Below are 19335 nucleotides of genomic sequence, written 5' to 3' on the forward strand. Positions count from 1 at the left end.
TTAAAGGAGGAAGCAACATCAAAGCATGTGGATGGACAAACAGATACACATACATAATAACATTGAATATTATTTCTACCACATGATCCAACAACTCTACTTCTGGGTATAGACCCCAAAAGAATTGAAAGCAAGGGCTCCAGTGGATATTTAATCAGCCATGTTCATAGCAGAGGTTTCTGTGGAAAGCTCATGAATGCAGTTTGGAAAGCTGGGTGGGGGTGTGGATGTCATGAGAGGGTCCCCAAAACTACCTTTAGGTTTGCGTCTCCTGAAGGCAGGATGGCAGTTAAGAATGAGAGTGCTCCAAGCCATGTGGCTCATGTCAGTGGTGATTTTGGACAAATGATTGAGCTTTCTTAAGACTCTTCCTACATATATAAAATGGGGGTATATTGATACTGTGAGTTAAATGTGATAATACTGAACCAGAACCAACTGTGCATCGAGAAGGACTGGTGCTGGCTGTGGCTGTGGAAGTGTGGATGTTAAGTGAAAGCTTCACCCATTATTTCTTATTAGCACCTCCACTGGTTCCTCTCTTTACTCATTCATATAACAAGGTTTCTACAAATTTTTCTTTGCTTGCTGGATCCCACCTCTCTGCCCTCCATCGTTCCCAAAGTACCTCTACTTCTTGACCTGATATAAGAGGGAAGGGTTTGTGGGTGGAAACCCCTAGTGTATTGTTCAATATCACAGCTCAGGTTGGGGGAAAGTCTGGAGTGGCCCAAGACCACTGCTGAGGAATCTAGCTTAGAGGACAGAAAAGTGTCTTGTGTGCTGCTGGAGGCTGTCTACAGGGGTAGGCAATGAGGGTGGCAGTGGATGGAGCATTAGGAGAGAGAATAAGAATCACCGAGTATTTGAAGTGCAGATCTAGGGCCATTTTCTTTAGCCTCCAGCCACCTTTCTGTGGATACAACTCTAAGCATGTTGCCAGGGAAAGCAGATCCATGTGGACTTTGAATATTGGCAAACAGGCTGTGGAGACGTTCCTTTGAGTATTTGAATGAACAGTGACTATAGTGACTTATGCCAGTGACTTAACAGTTTATATCCAATGAATACAATCTTTCTGATGCAATGAATTTTGTTATTAGATATGCCAAGTTAACTGTGTTGAAAAAACTGTGGTTTTGATCTGATTGGCCCCTGGTGCAGCAATGTCCAGAGATGAAGCTTTTAGAAAATGATTGATTGGAGCATGAGGGCTCTAACCTTATCAGTGGATTAATTCATTTGATGGATTAATAATTTGAATGGATTATTGGGTAGACGGTCCTAGTTGGAAGAAGTAGGTCATTGGTCACTCGGGCATGCCCTTATTCTTGACCCCTTCCGAACCCCTCTACCTATCTCTTTTCCTCCTCCCTTCCCAGCTATTGAGTAGCTTTCCTCCACCACACCCTTCCACTGTGATGTTTTGCCTCATGTCAGGCCTAAAGCAATAATCATCTTATCATGGACTGAATCCTCTGAAACCATGAGCCCAAAGAAACCTTTCCTCCTAAGTTATTTTCTGAGGCTCAGGTGTTTGTCACAGTAACAAAATGCTGAGTAAGGATCCTTTGCAAATAGACTAACTCTCTGCCCAGCTCCCTGATTTTGAGCTGCCACCTGGTGTTCTCACTGTCCTCGAATACCTGCACTCCTCTCACCTGCACTGATGGAAACAGGTGCAAAACATCCTAAGTGGTCTCCCTGCTCCTGTCCTCAGGAAACTTAGAGATTTGGGGGAGGGGCTGGGGAGGAATGGCCTACCTTAGGTATTTTCACAAAACAGATTTTGAAAGCTGAGGAATAGAACCAAGTACAAGGAACAAAAGTGCATCTTGAAGTATGTGTACCATTTATTTATTATTTTTACTCTCATCATTGAACAATCACCACCCCCACACACATCTGCTTTTTCTATTCTAATTTGTACTTTTTCCAAAGGGGCTTTATAACTTTTCTCCAATGTTAAATGTGCTTTCTTCTCCTAGTGTGTAAACCAGTGGGCCATAGAGTCCTCCCACCCCATTCCTTCTCTCTATTCCTGAAGTGTTCTGTAATAACTTAGCTTAGAGACTTTGCCACAAACCAAAAAGAACACATTCTGTTGTTGTGTTTATTGATATTAATTATAAGACACTTGGAATGCATTTTAGGATTCTGCATCTCCGTAATTCTCTGCCAGCATTTTGCACCTAGTGGATCATCAATAATAGGAAGAAATTTCTATTCTTGCTTGGCTCCATAATTGTGAATACTTTAGCTATACAAATGCTGGCAGGGCTCTCATGTCTGGAGTAGAAACAATGACTTAATTCTGAATTTGTGTTCAAATCCTCTAAGAAACTAGTGGCTGATAAAGGAGAAAACTTGGCCCTCTCCCCCTCTCTGCTGTAGACATGTGGTGCTAGGGGACTTACATACAGTACCAAGGTCCGGTCTCCAGCCAAGAAGAATTGCCTGAAGGAGATCAGCTAAATCTTTAGACTATAAGTCTGGACCACAACAGTGTGAATTATACTTAATATGGTTGCTATCCCAGGTACCATTAGAGTATCTGAAAACCTTTATGACTGTCTTGTGTTCATAAGAATATCTAATAGTTTTCCCAAACTTGGGACCATCTGCTTTCTGAGGGCAGTAGGCATTGCATGTTAGGACAAGAAGCACATGGGCCAAAACCAAACTGTTTGCAGCTTTTTTGCCCAAATGAGGTAAATTCTTTCCCATGAGAGAGTGTTCTCAGTGTGTTTTGTATATTTTCCAAGTAGTTTACAAAGTCCTGGGTTGTATACATTCTCTTCAGCTGCAAACTCAATGTGAGCCTCACCTACTCCTGCCAATTCCACTCCCTTCCCACATCAGCCATTCCATTTCATTCTGCTTCCCATGCTGATGATTGAGAAGAATAACAATGTGTTTGCTGTAACATAATAGGGGACCTCCAAAACACAAAGGCCAGTGGAAAGTAAACAAAAGCCAAGAGAAGTTTTAAATACAAACCAGCTCTGCCATCTACTAGCCCTGAGACACTGAACAATGCACTTAGTCCATTTTCATCTAGGGCAAGTAGAGGCAATAATATTTTCCATCCATCCCATGATGGCGTAGTCATATGAGATCATTTGTGGCATAGCACTTTGTACATATATATGACTTCTACGAAACTAAATAACTCAGCATGTTTGGTTCAAGTATTGTTGCTTGATGTTGGCATCATATTCAGTGTTTTATGACTTCTCACAAATCCAGCCTTCTACAAACCGTAAATGTGTTGATTGGTGCTGATTTTCATGATATTCTTAAAACCAGAGATGCTTCTTACTCATGAGATCTAGCCTGATCTACTTTGGTCTAGAATATAATTATGTTGAAATGTATTCTTGATCCATGACAGTATTGTCAACATGTCCCTATTGGAATAGTGTGACCCATTTCCGAGCTGAGTTTTTGGCAATATTTTAAAAATTGACTGTCCTGAATTGTGTTAATCCACACTCACTAACAAACAGCATATGCTTGCATTAATAGTACCCTTCTGTTCTACATCATGGCCTCATAATTGAGTCTATTATATTAAAATTCTCTACCAGATATAAGTTTCAGCTTAGCTCCTTAGTATATTGCTAGGACAGTGGGGTGCATGCATATTTCCTCCCTTCCCCTTCATGGTGCAAACTCGTCTTTATGTAAATTGGCATATTGGGTGACTTTCTGGAGCTAAGCCATGTGCAGTTTCCACCTCCACTCTCTGAAGTCACAAAATGAGTTGGCTGCTACTTGGCTTCCTCTTTCTTCCCCCGTACCATCTCTTCATCCTGTTCCTTCTATTGCCAAATCCTGCCCAGGCAAAACATCACCGTGTTTTTCTTCCGCTCTCTGATTTTGACATGTTAACATTTCATGTCATATAGGCTTATTGCTGCCTTCTCTTCACTCCCCAGTAGGTCCATTCCATTCACTCCATTTCATTCATTCCGATACCTGTTCTTTCTTTAGCTTTTCATACCTGAGCTGTCTGTTCGGGCAGTTGGGCTTTCTAGTAAAGCATCATAGCGTTAGTCATCTTCTGATCATGTCCTCTCTGCTGCCTTTGAACTTTTTTTTTTTTTTTTTGTACAAAGCCGACTAAAGGTTCATTGGACATTTTGAGTGACTGTAATTCTTTTCTAGCAGTTCAAATAGATCAATTAGATGCATAAAAGTCATCCTTTTTGCTGGACTTGGCATTAAGACTTCTCTGTCATTATACGTTATCCCCCCTCCCCCACCGAGATGTGGGGATCTCACCTTGTTCCCCAGACTAGATTTGAACTTGTGATTTTCCTAGCTCATCCTCCTGAGTGGCTGAGATTACAGACATGTACTACCATGTCCAGCTTTTGTTATTTCTCATAATAGGTATCTAAAAAGGATATATATCAGTGATATAGAGTATTTAGGAAAGTTTTGTGGAAAAATCATGAACTTGAGAATCAGAATGGTTTCAAATCCAAATTCTGCCATTTAACTGTCTTTATGATCTTAGAGTGACCTAAGCCTACATTACTTGACCTCTTTTATCTCTTGTTATCAGGAAAATGGAGAATGCAATTCCTATCTTAAAGAGGGATGCATGGACTAAGAGATATAAAAAATAATGGTATTTACAAAGAGCTCACTGTTAATCCTTCCTGTCTGCTATTGTGTGTGTGTGTGTGTGTGTGTGTGTGTGTGTGTGTGTGTGAGAGAGAGAGAGAGAGAGAGAGAGAGAGAGACTAGGAATTGAATTCAGGGCTCAGGGCCTTACTCATGCTAGGCAAGTGCTCTACTGCTAAGCAATACACACAGCCATTTTTTTATATACATCACTAAGTTACTCAGAATGGTCTCAAACTTGGAATTCCTGTCTCAGCCTCCCAGGAAGCTGGGATTACAGGCTTATACCACCTAGCTGTGTTTGCTGTTTTTTATGTACCCATTATGAAGAGCTTATATTGATTAGAAAAATAAGACATGTGGACTATGAAACATATACAGGAAAAAAAATACTAGTCTTTACCATGAAGTTATTTTGTACCTTCATTTGAGCTATTGGTGATTTATTTTTTCTTTTCTTCTAATGGACAAGGAAAAATCATCTAAGATTATTCTATTGTCTTCTAAAGCTTCCAGCTTTGTAGGAATATCTTCTGATAGTTTACCATTTGTGGGTAGTTGTTAAGAGAAGGACAAGATGTTACCAGTGACTTAATACTCCTTGGAGACAGTTTTTGTTTTTGTAAGACTGGGGATGGAACCCAGGGTTGCACACATGCTAGGCAAGCACTTTACCACCGAGCGACACTTCCAGCCCACTTGCTACTCCTTGGGAACAACCCAGAGGACTGTGGTTATTTAACTTACTAAGTCTGTTTAATGGTTATAAAATATCATTATTCCTATGGGGTATTAAAATATAGGTAAACACCTGGGTCTTTTTTTCTGAGGAGGGGTACTCGGGGATTGAACTCAGGGGCACTCGACCGCTGAGCCACATCCCCACCCCTATTTTGTATTTTATTTATAGACAGAGTCTCACTGAGGTGCTTAGCACCTTACTTTTTTGCTGAGACTGGCTTTGGACTTATGATCCTCCCGTCTCAGCCTCCCGAGCCACTGGGATTACAGGCCTGTGCTACCATGCCCGACTAAACATCTGGTCTTTAAAGTATTCATTATTTATAGAGAACAGTGAGAATCATTTTAAGACTGGTTCTAGATAATTTGGGGCATTTTTCACTGACCATCTTAAGCATAAATAAGTTCATACTCCAGTAGAGATGGTCTGAGTTCCTTTCCCTTCTTTTAAAAATAATAGCAGCTTATCCATTCATCTATTGAAGGACATCTAGGTTGGTTCCATAGTTCAGCTATTGTGAGTTGAGCTACTATAAACATTGATGTGGCTGCATTACGGTAGAATGCTGATTTTAAGTCCTTTGGGTATGAACCGAGGAGTGGGATAGCTGGGTCAAATGGTGGTTCCATTGCAAGTTTTCTGAAGAATCTCCATAATGCTTTCCATAGTGGTTGTACCAATTTGCAGTCCCACCAGCAATGTATGAGTGTACATTTTCCCCCACATACTCAGAAAAATGAGAAATTATATCCTATCTATGTATGATACATCAACGTGCATAAATGCATTACACTGTCATGTGTAACTAATTAAAATAAATTAAAAAACTAAAAAAATAGTAGCAGCTTATAGATACTGAAGATTTTAAATTACCTTCGGTTGTTGAAGTTAAAACTTTAAAATTGGCCATGGAAATTTGACACTCCATTCTTCCTTACGGAGACTGTGTGGGGTGGAGATGACAGAGTGTCTGTGTGGGAGCAGGCAGTGGGCAAGTGGAATTTTCCCTGTGCTTTCTTGGTAGCAAGAGGTGGTTTGGTTCCCAGAATGTTTCTTGAAATTATAATTGTCTAAGAAATTCCCAATCTAGGAATCACTGCCTTTAATTCTTCTCCCAAATGGAACAAAGTTCTAGACAGACCTTTTTACTCCCATCTCAGTCTACAGCTGGCTGATCTCTTTATATGGACCTTAACATCACTGTGGTCTGCTTTGGGTTTCTAGATTATGAAAAATAAAGCTAGACATTCTTGTTCAAATGAGCACAGTAGGCAAAGTGAATTTTCCTTTTGTTTGTGAGAATTAGAAATGAAGTCCTGTTCTTAAAAGGTGTCCTGGGTTTTGCCATTGAGGCTTGGTACAAACAGCACCCAAGCGCTCAAGTGTGATGTCCACATTCTTAGGGGAAAAATTTTGGGTTTCTTATATGAAAGTGGGATCCAAGAACTCTATTTCCCGTGTAGCACTCAATGCCACTTTCCTTGAAAGCACATTTGTAGGAAAGGATCAGTTATTTCTGTAAGGCTATTTCCCCATATTCCTGAATAGTTGTACAAAGGAGCTTCTTAACTCTTTTGGGCCTCATTGGAACAGGGAGGGGACTGTTGGCCAATATGGGATCTAACCCTTATTGGTAAACATGTAGCTTCAGTGTTGGCTGTCCTTATTTCCTCAGCTGGAAAATTTTTCCTCCTCCTGCTAAACTTGAAGTTTTAGGTCTTTTCTTATTCAAGTGGGTAACCATAGTCCTTACAGCCTTGTCTAACCTGAACAGTCCCTGGGGTTGTATGTTGCTTTACAACTTTGGAAATTTCTTAGCCATGTGTGATGGGGAGATAGATATTCCAGGAATGGTGTAGAGGGCTACCTTTAAATAAAATTCACCTTCCCTTAGTACCAGAGAAGAAGGCTGTATTCCATCAGGGTAGTGGGCTTGGTAGGATCAGACTTCAAATGACTAGTATCTCTATCTTCAAGCCAAAGGTTGAGCACACTGTTATGTGCCTTTAATGAGCACCTACTATTTCCTTGTCCCTTGAGGATACAGAAATGGATGAGACTTGAGGCCATGCACTCAGTTTCTCAGTGACTTGAGGAAACCTATGTATATATATATATCACACACAAAATACCTTAATTTATTTATTTATTTTTATGTGGTGCTGAGGATTGACCCCAGTGCCTCATATATGCGAGGCAAGCGCTCTGCCACTAAGCCACAATCCCAGCCCAGGAAGCCTATGTTTTTAACAAATGGGTTAACACTGTCATCATCATTCCATATTCTTTAGAGTGCCTATGAACATATATCAGGTTGCTAGCAACTTCGGGTTTGCCTATTTTTTTTTTTTTTTAATTCAATTTAGGGAAGTTGGATATGGGGCCCTTTAAGTTCAAGTAGCTGTGAAATACTTCAGGAAGCCAGAATATAACATGGGTCAAGTTTACTTGAGTGTATCAGCTTTCTTAAAATCTTGAACTTTTGGTTCTCAACTTTGTATCCCATTCTCCTACCTCACCCCCAGTTTTAGTTTTAGAATCAATTTTCTTGCTTCTTGTGCGTTCCTTGGGGGTATAAATGCCATCTCCAGTGATTATTCTTTAAGCTCAGAGACTGAGAATGTATCCATTTACCTATTTCCTTCCAGGTAAAGCAGTTCCAAACTCATAGAAAATGGTTCGGTCCACAACTGTAGCGAATTACATACCCAAAGATATGTAGGATTCTTTGTAGAAATTTTGCATCACACAGAATAACAGCGTGTACTTAAAACTGGATCCCCAGCACGGTTTTTGCTGATTCTTTCCAACTGTCCCTCTAGTATATCCCCCAAATCTAATCATTTATAATTATTCCAAACTTTGAATTAACTATAATAAAAAAACCATGAGGAGCTGGGGTTGTGGCTCAGCAGTAGAGCACTTGCCTAGCATGTGTGAGGCACTGGGTTCGATTCTCAGCACTGCATATAAATAAATGAATAAAATAATGGTCCACCAACAAAAAAATATTTAAAAAACATGAGAGACCTGTGAGTCATACTGGCCACGTACTGTATTTAGCCCCTAGTTCAAACTGGCACTAAGCAGCCACTCAAATATTTGAACAAATGAATGAATTTTAATACAAAGGATGTGGTGGCAGCGTTCATGTCCCTGTGTGAAGGAAGCAGGTAGAGAGTAGTGATGGGAGCAGGTAGAGAGTAGGGGAGATTAAGCAGTGACCATGTCAATCCTTTATGAAAGGAGGTAGATCTTTGCTCTTTTTACATTGAACTTTGTGGATGTTCTTTGGATAGAGGAAACTCTTGAGTTTCCTTTCATCTCACTTCTATTTCCAAACCTTCTCTACCAACTCACTTTGATTCTGCTCCTTAAAGCTCTGAATAAGCCCTATCATGTGATTTCTATAGAATGTAACTGCTTTAAAATAATGTCTTTTAGCCATTGTCAGCTGATTTTATAAATGGCATTCTGTGAATTGCTAATACTTCAGGAGAGCCAATGTTTATATCTAAGAAACATTCTTCCTCATATGTCTTAGGGTTCAAGGCAGAAAATAAAGATGAACTTTAGAGGAAATCATAGTTAATAAAGTTCTTTTTTAAAAGTAGTAATTCTGAAGCCACTCAAATGACCTGTGCTTGGTATGTTGGTGAGCTGGTCTGGAGCAGTGCAGCAGCAGGCTGTGGGGCTGGAAGGCCTGGGATCCAGCTCCGGCTTTGCCGCTGACCCAGGAGTAGCCATGGGCTGTCCTTTCCCTCACTTGACCTCGGTTCCCTCATTTGTAAGAAAGAGATTATGCCTATCTTTCAGGGAGATTATGAGAACCACACAACAACATGGAAAAGAGCTTTACAGGCAGTAAAGTCATGTCTCAAATGAATTATTAGCTCCATGATGGCTCTTTAAATGGTAGGGCTGTTATCCATGCCTGCGGCTCTTATCAGAAGTTGCTACTAAGTAAATGATGAGTAATGCAGAAACCTCTGCAGGCATCCTGGGGTCCAAAGTGTCTGTCTTTGCTGTTAAGACCTTTTCAATCTCATAGCTTTGGCTTACACTTTGATGGTATGTCATAGTGTTCTCTACCACTGAAGAAAAGAGGGTGAGGCAGAAGCATGGAGGGAAGAGCAGGGGGCCAGGTATGTGGAAGGTCAGAGGGAAGGGGGAGATGTGTATAAGGAAGCCCCTGTGGGGGCACATGGTTAGTTCACTGCCCTGTCCCTGGTGCTTTAAGTCTGGTACATGGAACCAATGAATTAAACACTAGTTGAGTGAACCCATTGGTGATCATACCCTTATTTTATTCAGGGAAATAGGAAAATAAAATTACTCCACATAGATATTTTTGGGCTCCTTTACTGGCCTTTTTTTTTTTTTTTTTTCTGATAAGAGATTATGTTTACCAAAGATTTTTGGTGGGTTTGTGGCCTTTGCATAGAAGTATGCGAGATGCCCTGAAGACACAGTGTGTCTTTTTTGGGGGGAAGGGGTGGCGGGATAAGAATCCCCAGGCACTCAGCCATTGAACCACACCCCCAGTCTTTTTTCATATTTTATTTAGAGACAGGGTCTCACTGAATTGCTTAGTGCATCACTGTTGCTGAGGCTGGCTTTGAACTCGCAATCCTCCTACTTTGGCTTCCCGACCCGCTGGGATTACAGGTGTGTGCCACTGTGCCTGGCACAAGTGTCTTCTAGGAGTTAAGACACAGTAAAAGAGGACCAGGAAATGAGGACATTTTGAGCAGGGACAATTGGGGAAGACTTAAATAAATAAATAAATAAATAAACTGTATGTATTAATTTACATATTGACTTTTTAAAAAATTTTAACTTGAATAATAGCAGAGTCTGTGAGCCCCTCAGCAACTCTCTTGGGCTGATAGAATCTTGCATGATTTGTGGACGCAGTTGGGGCAAAAGCTGGAGGCTTCTGCTTTTTCCTAGATTGAATGGTCAAGCTGAAAGGAGAGTACTTCCAGTATTTATGTTCTTAAAAATTGGGGATGGGAGATATATGTAGGCTCCCCCAATTTTATTTTGAGATCAAGCTTTAAAGTTTGTCTGAAGGTACTATAAAATGGAAATATCCTGTCAGAAATGGGAAACAGTCTTTAAACTGATATTAAAATAGGAAATTAGAAATCATGAGGTCTCCTGGAGATGTCATACACAGAGCAGAAGAATGGCTTTCCAGGCAGTGAGAAGGTGGAGAGCAGAAGACCTCAACATAAAAGCGAGCTGTGCTGTGCAGCTCTGGGATACAGCACTTTATGGAAGGCTGGCTGAAGTGTAGCTCCATGGAGGGGAGGAGAGGCAAAGAGTTCTAGAACTTTGTGCTGGAGAAAATGGGGAGCCATCTCAAGGTTTCATGAGAGGGAATGACATTAATAGGACCATGTGTTAGAATGAAGCTTCTGCTGGGTTGTGAATGGGTAGAGAAGTGGGCTGAGCATCAAAATCTGCTGCTCAGATGGGGGAGAGATGCAGAAAGTCTGGGCTCCCCCAGTGGAGGTGCAGAGGAAGACCATTGAGAACTTTTGTACTTTTCTGAAATGAGAGAGCTCTTTTAAGGCTCAGCTCAGATTCAGTTTAATAAAGAAAAAGAACATGGTTTTGACAAATATAAACCCCGTTGTTCTCTTCTGGCTTTATTTGTTCAGGATGAGGAAGCTGTTGAAGGAGTGGAGGGACAGTGGAAAATTGGGAATGGCGGGAAGGGAGATGGGGACAGGCTAGAGTCCGACGCTCCTGCCTTTGTTCTGACCATCTGCAGGTGCTGCTCTGTGTTGCCTCTCTCCCCTCTCCTGCTGATTCCCTTTCTTCATCATCTACAGAGACATTCAGTTCTTCCACACTATTCCATTCTGTCCAAATATTTCTAGCTCCAGTGTTTCTGCTCTTCACTTGGGCAAATGACCACTCAGCCTGTGTGCCTAACTGTAAAGTGAAGCAAATTCCTTATCATAGTGTCATGACACCTGCATGGGAAATGCATAGAAAAAAACTTTGCTCCTGAAAAATGACAAAATTTGAAACAAAGACAGAGCTCAATAAATAAGAATCTAGTATGTATTTCTATGCTTATGGTATTCTGCCTTTTTATTTGTAGAACAAGAGTACTCTCTTTCAAATAGTCTGAGGCTTTAGCATTAGTTTTAGATCTTAAGCATGGTACTTATCCCCTTAAGAGTTCGAAACATGACTTTAATTCTTTTTGTTTTCCAAAGTGATGTTGTTAACAGGATGTGGGATTTGCATGGTTTTCTTAGAGACTGATATGGGTGACCTTCATATCTTTATCTTTTCTTGTGACCACAGGCCCCCTTTATGAAAATGGCTGACTGATTATTTGTTTTTTTGGAACAAAAAAGCAAACACTGAATTTCTCCCCTGCTACACACACATACACAACCTTTATTATATGAAGTGATCTAACAAACTAGAATTACTTTTATGGCTGTCAGACTTAAAGTTCAGGAGAGAAAAAGGGAAAGGAGTCCTTTTTATGGGAACATTGTCATGTAAATAGGCAGCAGAGTTGATTGACAGTTGGATGCTGTGGAGGCTGCAGGAAATGGTGAGGCTGTAGTCTCCACAGAAAAGCAAGGCTGAAGTATTGAAGTTTATGAACTAGGCTTGTATTGGAACAAAGAGTGTGGACTTGAAAAATCTAAAATAACTTCCTGTCTTGATTTTGTCTTTTGGATACATGCCAAGTAGAAAGGTTGGCCTTGTAAATGAGTGAGGCGGAACTGAGGCTTGGGCATTCCTACAGTGGGATCAATCGGTTTGGGGGTCAGATTAAAGGCATTAATTTCTTCAAGGATTGGCTGGGAACACACAAGTACATGTATATTCTTTGTTCAGTCCCAGAGTTTCTGGGATGCTGTGTAGGGCAGTGCCTCCAAGTGTAGCCACTGGACAAAATTCTTTAGCCTTCTTAAGGACAGTTGTTCCTGATAATCCAGGCTCTGATTGACTTGAGGCTGTTCAAATCCTAAGGCATTGACTCCATAAAACATGATCACTGTTCTGACTCTATAGTACTTTTAATCCTTCTTCTGTCTTGTTGTTGTTTTTTGATGTAATGTAAATTCAAATGCAAATCTTTTTCTAGGTGTGGTGTTATAATACCCCATTTCTGAAGGTTTGGTGAACTAACATCCATCCATTCTTCCTTCCTCCCTTTCTTCCTTTTCTTTCCCCTTGTCGTGTCCCCCCCCCCCCCCCCCCCCCCCCCCCCCCCCCCGCTGCCGCATCAAACCAGTGCTTTCTGCATGCCAAATGTGTACTGCGCCCCTGAGCTACACCTTCAGCCTGAGTTTTTTCTAAGTGGTCTCAGATATTTATTCAATAAAGGCTGCCCTTGTAATAATGTGTTGTTTTCCTTTGTTTCCAGCTATCGTGGATGATGAAAGGCTTTCTGCAGAGGAGATGGATGAGAGGAGGCGGCAGAACATTGCTTATGAATATTTGTGCCATCTGGAGGAAGCCAAGAGGTAAGAGCCAGGCCTAGGCTATTGGTGCACCTTCTTTTGGAGATAAGCTCTGTGGTAAGGGTGTGGGATTTAATGACCAGAAGGTACCTGAATGGGCCAGCAGCTCTGAAGCGTTGTCAAAAGTTAAGGATAGCCAGGGAGAGAATCTTGTCTGTAATCCATGATTTAGAACTGGCCAAACTCCCCGTGCCAACTCAATGGGCCAGGGGTGTCCCCCCAAACTCCAGTTCTCAGTCATGGCTAGATGGGCACCACGCTCACCTGTGTGTATGCTGCTATACTTTTAATAACTCATTTGCAGTCTTGTTGGTGGCAGGCTAATGGGAGATGAAAAACCTATTTTTTCAAATGATCAAACAGGATTAAGAAAAAGTTGTTACTAAGCCAAGGTCCAGGGACTAGGGAGACATCTGCTCCCTTTTCCTTCTCCAGAGTCTCCTAAGAAATCACTGAACAAATTGCAGATTTTCCTTTCTTTTTTTATTATGCTTTTATTAGTGCATTATATTGAAAGCAATTTTTTTCCATATTTTTGTTGGTGCATATAGTTGTATATAATGGTAGGATTTGTAATTATGTATTTTGTACATGCACTCAGTAATAAATTGATTTGCCAATATTGTTCCCCATTATTTCCCTTTTCCACCCTTCTTCCCTTCCCCTGGACTCTTTCCTCTATTCTACTGAACTTTCTTCAATTTTCATGAGATCCCTTTCCCAACACCTTTTTTTTTCTTCCCTTTTTTCTCTCTAGCTTCCACATATAAGAGAAAGCATATGTGGGTTTGGCTTATTTTGCCTAACATAATGATCTCAAGTTCCATCTGTTTTCCTGAAAATGACATAATTTTGTTTTTCTTTATGTCTGAATAAAACTCCATTGTGTATATACCACATTTTCTTTATCCATTCATCCATTGATAGACACCTAGACTGGTTCCAGAGTTGGGCTATTGTGAATTGTGCTGCTATAAACATGGGCATACATGTATCACTATAGTATGATGACCTTAATTCTTCAGGATAAAAACTGAGGAGTAGAATAGCTGGTTCATATGGTAGCTTCATGCCTAGTCCTTTGAGGAGCCATACTGATTTCCATGGTGGTTGTACTAATTATAATCCCACCAACAAGTGTGAAAGTGTTCTTCCCCGCCACATCTTCTCCAGCATTTATTATTATTTATTTGTTTGTTTGTTTATTGGTACCAGAGATTGATCCCACTTTCCCTGCCCTTTTTTAATTTTGAGACAGGGGTGGCTTTGAGCTCATGACCCTCATGTCTTAGTCTCCTGAGTCACTGGGGTTATAGGTATGTGCAACCACACCCTGCTATTGTTCCTATTCTTGATGGCTGCCATTCTGACTGGAGTGAGATGAAATCTCAGTGTGGTTTTGATTTGTGTTTCCCTGATTGCTAATGATATTCAACATTTTTTCCCCACATACTTGTTGGCCATTTTTATCTCTTCTTTTGAGATGTATCTATTTAGTTCATTTGCTTATTTATTAATTGGGTTATTTGGTTTTTTGGAGTTAAGTTTTTTTGAGTGCTTTATTTATTCCAGATATTAATCCTCTGTCAGAAGAGTCGCTAGCAAAGATTTTCTCTCATTCTGTAGGGTCTCTCTTCACATCCTTAATCATTTCATTTGCTGTGCAGAAGCACTTTAATTTGATGTCATTTCATTTACTAACTTCTGGCATTATTTCCTGTGCTTTAGAGGTCCTATTGAGAAAATTGCAGATGATTTCAAATTCTTCATCAAACTGGTTTGGACGTGAGGAGAAGCAGTGACTGGAATCAAGTCCTTTCTCCTCAAAAGTGTCCTCAGGCTTCCACTTACCCCTCCCTAATGATAAAAGCTTAGTAGGACAATAGCATATTGGACTGAAGTCTATTGGTCATTCAGGGCAGTGTAGGTTTATGACAGCAATCTTCTCTTTAACCTGTGGGTGTGTGACCACTTAGGATATGTTGTCTCTAAAATCACATCAACTTTGTTAGAGTCTTTAGGTTAAGAAAATGTGTTGGGTTCTCCAAGGAGAAAGTGAAGATAAAGTGTCCTAAGTGCAAATACTTTTTGTATCAGAGGAATCAAGGAACTTTGTCCTTTCCTGGGTGAATACTACATTGTTTGTATACCATGAGTTAGAGTTTGATTTAATGCTTGTGTGACAGAGTGCACCAATACTGGAGGAACTGTATTATTCCCTGTACACGATGTGTTATCCCTATAGAAAATAAACACTTAAATGTCATTGGTGCTGCTTATCTCTGATCACTGGTATATAGCTGTCTACAGAGCTAGAATGATGAGAATTTTAATCTGTATTTTGTAGAACACCACTCAGTGACACATACCCTAATTTGGCATCAGAATTGCTCCACAGGGGGATTTCTCAGTGTTGTTTAATATTTTAACAGTATCATGTAACTTCCTTTAAGTTCTAATGGTTAAGTTTTAAGGTTTATTTAACATGTCTGTGAAATCTACAGTTAGATTGCAGGATGCTAAAGATTCTCTACTGGTCTAATGATTATGAAAAACATGCTTTCAGTCAAGTGGTTTCCAAAAAATAATTAGATAAGAAGAATGATTCATAAACATTCAAAAGAAATGAGATTTCAGTGAAAAAGTTTTAGTTAAAGGAAGCATTCTTCACATGCATATACATCATAGTCTGTGCTTTTGCCTCCTGCTATTGTTTTTTTTTTTTTTGGTAAGTGGGAAAAGGTATGTGATTGGGAGTTGGTAGACCTGATTTGCTTGTCCCAGCTCCACCATTTATAAGCTGCATGACCTTGGACAGGCCTCTTGGCCCATGGGGAAGCACAGTTTTCTTTCTATATAAATGGCATGATAAACATAGTACTACCACCTGCCTTACCTACTTAGTGGGCTTTTTTCCAAAAAAAAATTAACTAAAGAAGATTAAAGTATTCTGCAAGCTATAATACCAGCCAGGTGTATGGTGATAATATAAGCTCAATTTTCTCTACAGTATATCAAGGTCATGTAAATAAAGCTTGAAAGCTTGTCATTTTTTCTAGTATTTTTGAAATTTGGTAGTTGAATTTTTAAAAGAAATTCACATAACAATGACCCCAGGTTCCTTGAAATAGTTTGAAACTATTCCTTTGGAATAGTTTCTTTCAAAGAATAGGCTGCAAAAATTAAAATTTTCCTCTAAGACAGATTTTCATAATTTTTTATTATAAAAGATGAGATATAATATGTATTTATGAATCATGAAGATATAAACTCTTTCAAAGAAACTGAATTTTGTTTACCAATCATATAAAAACTATGTGACTACTACTAGATACATAGAAGGCTATGATTTAAGAAAGCATAGTATACAGAAATTTCATGATCCTGAATTTAAGAAATGTATTAAGAAGTGAGTTTTTCTCTGTTCTAAAGATTATTTATTTGAGAGAATTTGAGAAAATAAATGATTCTTTTATAGCACTAGCACCTTAGGAATTTGTCATATTGTATTTACAATGTGTATATGTGTCTTCATGTGAGTGTAGTTGCTTAGAATGTTGAGTTTTTACCAAATGGTGTAATGTGTTTGTTCAGGCTGAAACTTTTTCTTGTTTCTTTTTTCAGTTTTAGATGAATATGATGCATTTTAATTAGAAATATATTGGTTCTGCATTTGGAAGGTATCTAGTTTGTATGTCCTGTAACTTAGAATTTTCAAAAATTTAAAATTGTTTACTTTTGGTTTTATTAGTTTCAAGATTTTATAATATTAAGTCATTTGAAAGTTCCTTTATTCTCAGAAAGATCAATAGAGAGAAGGAAAAGGGGAGGGGAGAAGGAAGGGAAAGGAGAGGTAATGGGGTCTGAACAAGATATATTCCATGCTTTTATAATTATGTCAAAGTGGATTCTATGTCATGTGTAACTTTAAAAAACAATTAAAAAATCCTTTATTCAAAGGGAACCCCTCTAACAACATTGCAGTAATAAAAAGGACTCTAAGGAAATAATATGAACAATTTTATGTCCCAAATTAGATAATGAACAGATTCCTAGAAAGACACCAAACTACCAAAACTGAATTAAAAGAGAAAAAAATCCAAATAGGCTGGGCACGGTGGCATATGCCTGTAATCCCAGCAGCTCCAGAGGTGGAAGCAGGAAGATCACAGGCTGGGAGCCAGCCTCAGCAACTTATAGCAAGACCATAAGCAACTTAGGGAGACCCTGTGTCAAAATAAAGAATAAAAAGGGCTGGGGATATGGCTCAGTAGTTAAGTGCCCCTCCAATTCAATCTCTGTTGCAGAAAGAAAAAAAAAATCTGAGTAAATACAACACATGTGAGAGCTGCGGCTCTAGCTCAGTGGCAGAGCACTTGCTTAGCATGCATGAAGCACTGGGTTCGATCCTCAGTACCACATAAAAATAAACAAATAAAATAAAGACATTCTGTACATCAACAACTGCAAAATAAATAAATAAATAAACAAACAAACAAATAAATAATTAAAGAAAGAAAGACATGTGAAGTTAGTAGTCAAAAATTTCCAACATATCCAGATGACTTCATGGTAGAATTCTGCTAAGTATATAAAGGAGAATTAACATGGTAAGTTTTATATTTCATGGTTTTTACTATTTAAACAATAAATTTAAGAAAATTAACAAAGAAGAATTAACACAAGTCATTCACAAACTTTTCCAAAAAAATGAAAGAAGGAAACACTTTCCAACTCATTCTTGGAGGCATGTGTTACCCTAATATCAAAGCTAAACAAAGATATCTCAAGGAAACTGAAGACCAATATCTCTTATGAGTAAAATTGCAAAAATCCTCAACAAAATCTTAGCAAATAGAATCCAACAACATATGAAAACAAGTATTCACTATCTAGTAGGTTTAACCAAGGAATACAATGCCTGAAAATCAATATAATGGGCCACATTTGTGGAATAAAGTGCAGAAGTCACATGATCATCTCATTAAAATGCGTGAGAAGCATTTGATAAAAATCCATCTTTTCTTGATTTAAAAACATTTAACAAACTAGGAATGGATGAGAATTTCACCTGATACAGGGCATCTGTGAAAAATTCACAATTTATATCGAACTTAATGGTGAAATACTGGATGTTTTCTCCCAGAAGATCAGGAATAGGATGTCTGTTCTCAACAATTAAATTAAACGTTGTACAGGAGGTTCTACCAAGGGCAAATAGATAAGGAGAAAAAAAATAAGGTATCCAGATTAAAATGAAAAAAAAAAGTGAAACTATTTCAAAGTGACATAGCTGGTTTACACAAACTTTATAGGAATCTACTAAAAAAACAGAACCATTAATTTGTCATGATTGTAGGGTGATACTAAAAGAATGTGTAAAATTTTTGTTTCTCTACACTAGCAATGAGAAATCTAAAGATGAAGTTAATCAGAAGGACAAGGATTGTATGTTTTCTCTCATGTGCAAGCTAGAGAGGAAGAAGAAGAAAAATAAAGGTGGGAGTCAGGGATCTCATGAAAATCAAAGGGAGACCAGGGGATGGGGATGGGGTGGGAGAAATGATATAGGCCAAATTATATTGTTATATCATGTACATGTCTGAATATGTAACAACAAATATCATCATTATGGGGGGCTGTGGCTGTGGCTCAGTGGTAGAGTGCTTGCCTAGCATGTGTGAGGCACTGGGTTCGATTCTCAGCACCACATATGAATAAATTAATAAACAAAATAAAGGTCCATCGACAATTTAAAAAAATATATCATTATGTACAATTATAATGCATGGGAAACAAAATGCAAACACACGAAGAAAAAATAGTTAAAATGAATTTAAGAAAGCAATTCAAACAATAGCATCAAAAAGAATAAAATACTTCAGAATAAAATTAGCAAAATATGTGCAAGACTTGAAACTTAAAACTAGAAAATACTGTCAAAAATTTAAAAAAATATCTAAATAAATGGAAAGACATCCTATGTTTATGGATTGGCAGTCAATCTTGAAACTGTGTTTCTGAAATTGATTTATAGACTTAATGACATTTCTAGAAAGTTGCAACTGCCTTTTTCTTTTCTCAATGCAGAATTGACAAATTGATCCTAAAAATTCATATGGAAGTGCAAGGAATGTAGAATAGTCATAGTCAAAACAGTCTTGAAAAGGAGGAAAAAAGCTGAAGGACTCATATTTCCTAATTTTAAAACTTACAAAATCAAAACAGTGTGGTATCAACATGAGGATATACATTATAGATGAATGGAGTGCAGTTGAGGATCTAAAAAAGCCTCTGATACTTACGGTCCATTCATTTTTGCCAGGGGAATCAAGGCAATTCAATGGGAGAGAAATAGTTTTCAACAAAGAACACTGGGGCAATTGAAGATTCACACATGTATTAAAATAAAATTGAACCACACTTCCCTCCATATACAAAAATTATTGTAAA

At 38.8% G+C, this 19335-nt stretch overlaps 1 protein-coding gene across 1 annotated transcript in view; it reads left to right on the top strand.

Annotated features, from left to right (window-relative positions):
* The window catches only part of Iqgap2 (IQ motif containing GTPase activating protein 2), a 296887-nt gene that overhangs the window by 32182 nt on the left and 245370 nt on the right, over positions 1-19335 (top strand). Inside the window, exon 2 of the mRNA XM_027927746.2 lies at positions 12786-12885. Within this exon, the coding sequence (XP_027783547.2) occupies positions 12786-12885 (100 nt within the window). The remainder of the gene's footprint in view (positions 1-12785; positions 12886-19335) is intronic.

Source organism: Marmota flaviventris, chromosome 5, assembly GCF_047511675.1.
Source record: "Marmota flaviventris isolate mMarFla1 chromosome 5, mMarFla1.hap1, whole genome shotgun sequence".
In the NCBI taxonomy this organism is placed as follows: Eukaryota; Metazoa; Chordata; class Mammalia; order Rodentia; family Sciuridae; genus Marmota; species Marmota flaviventris.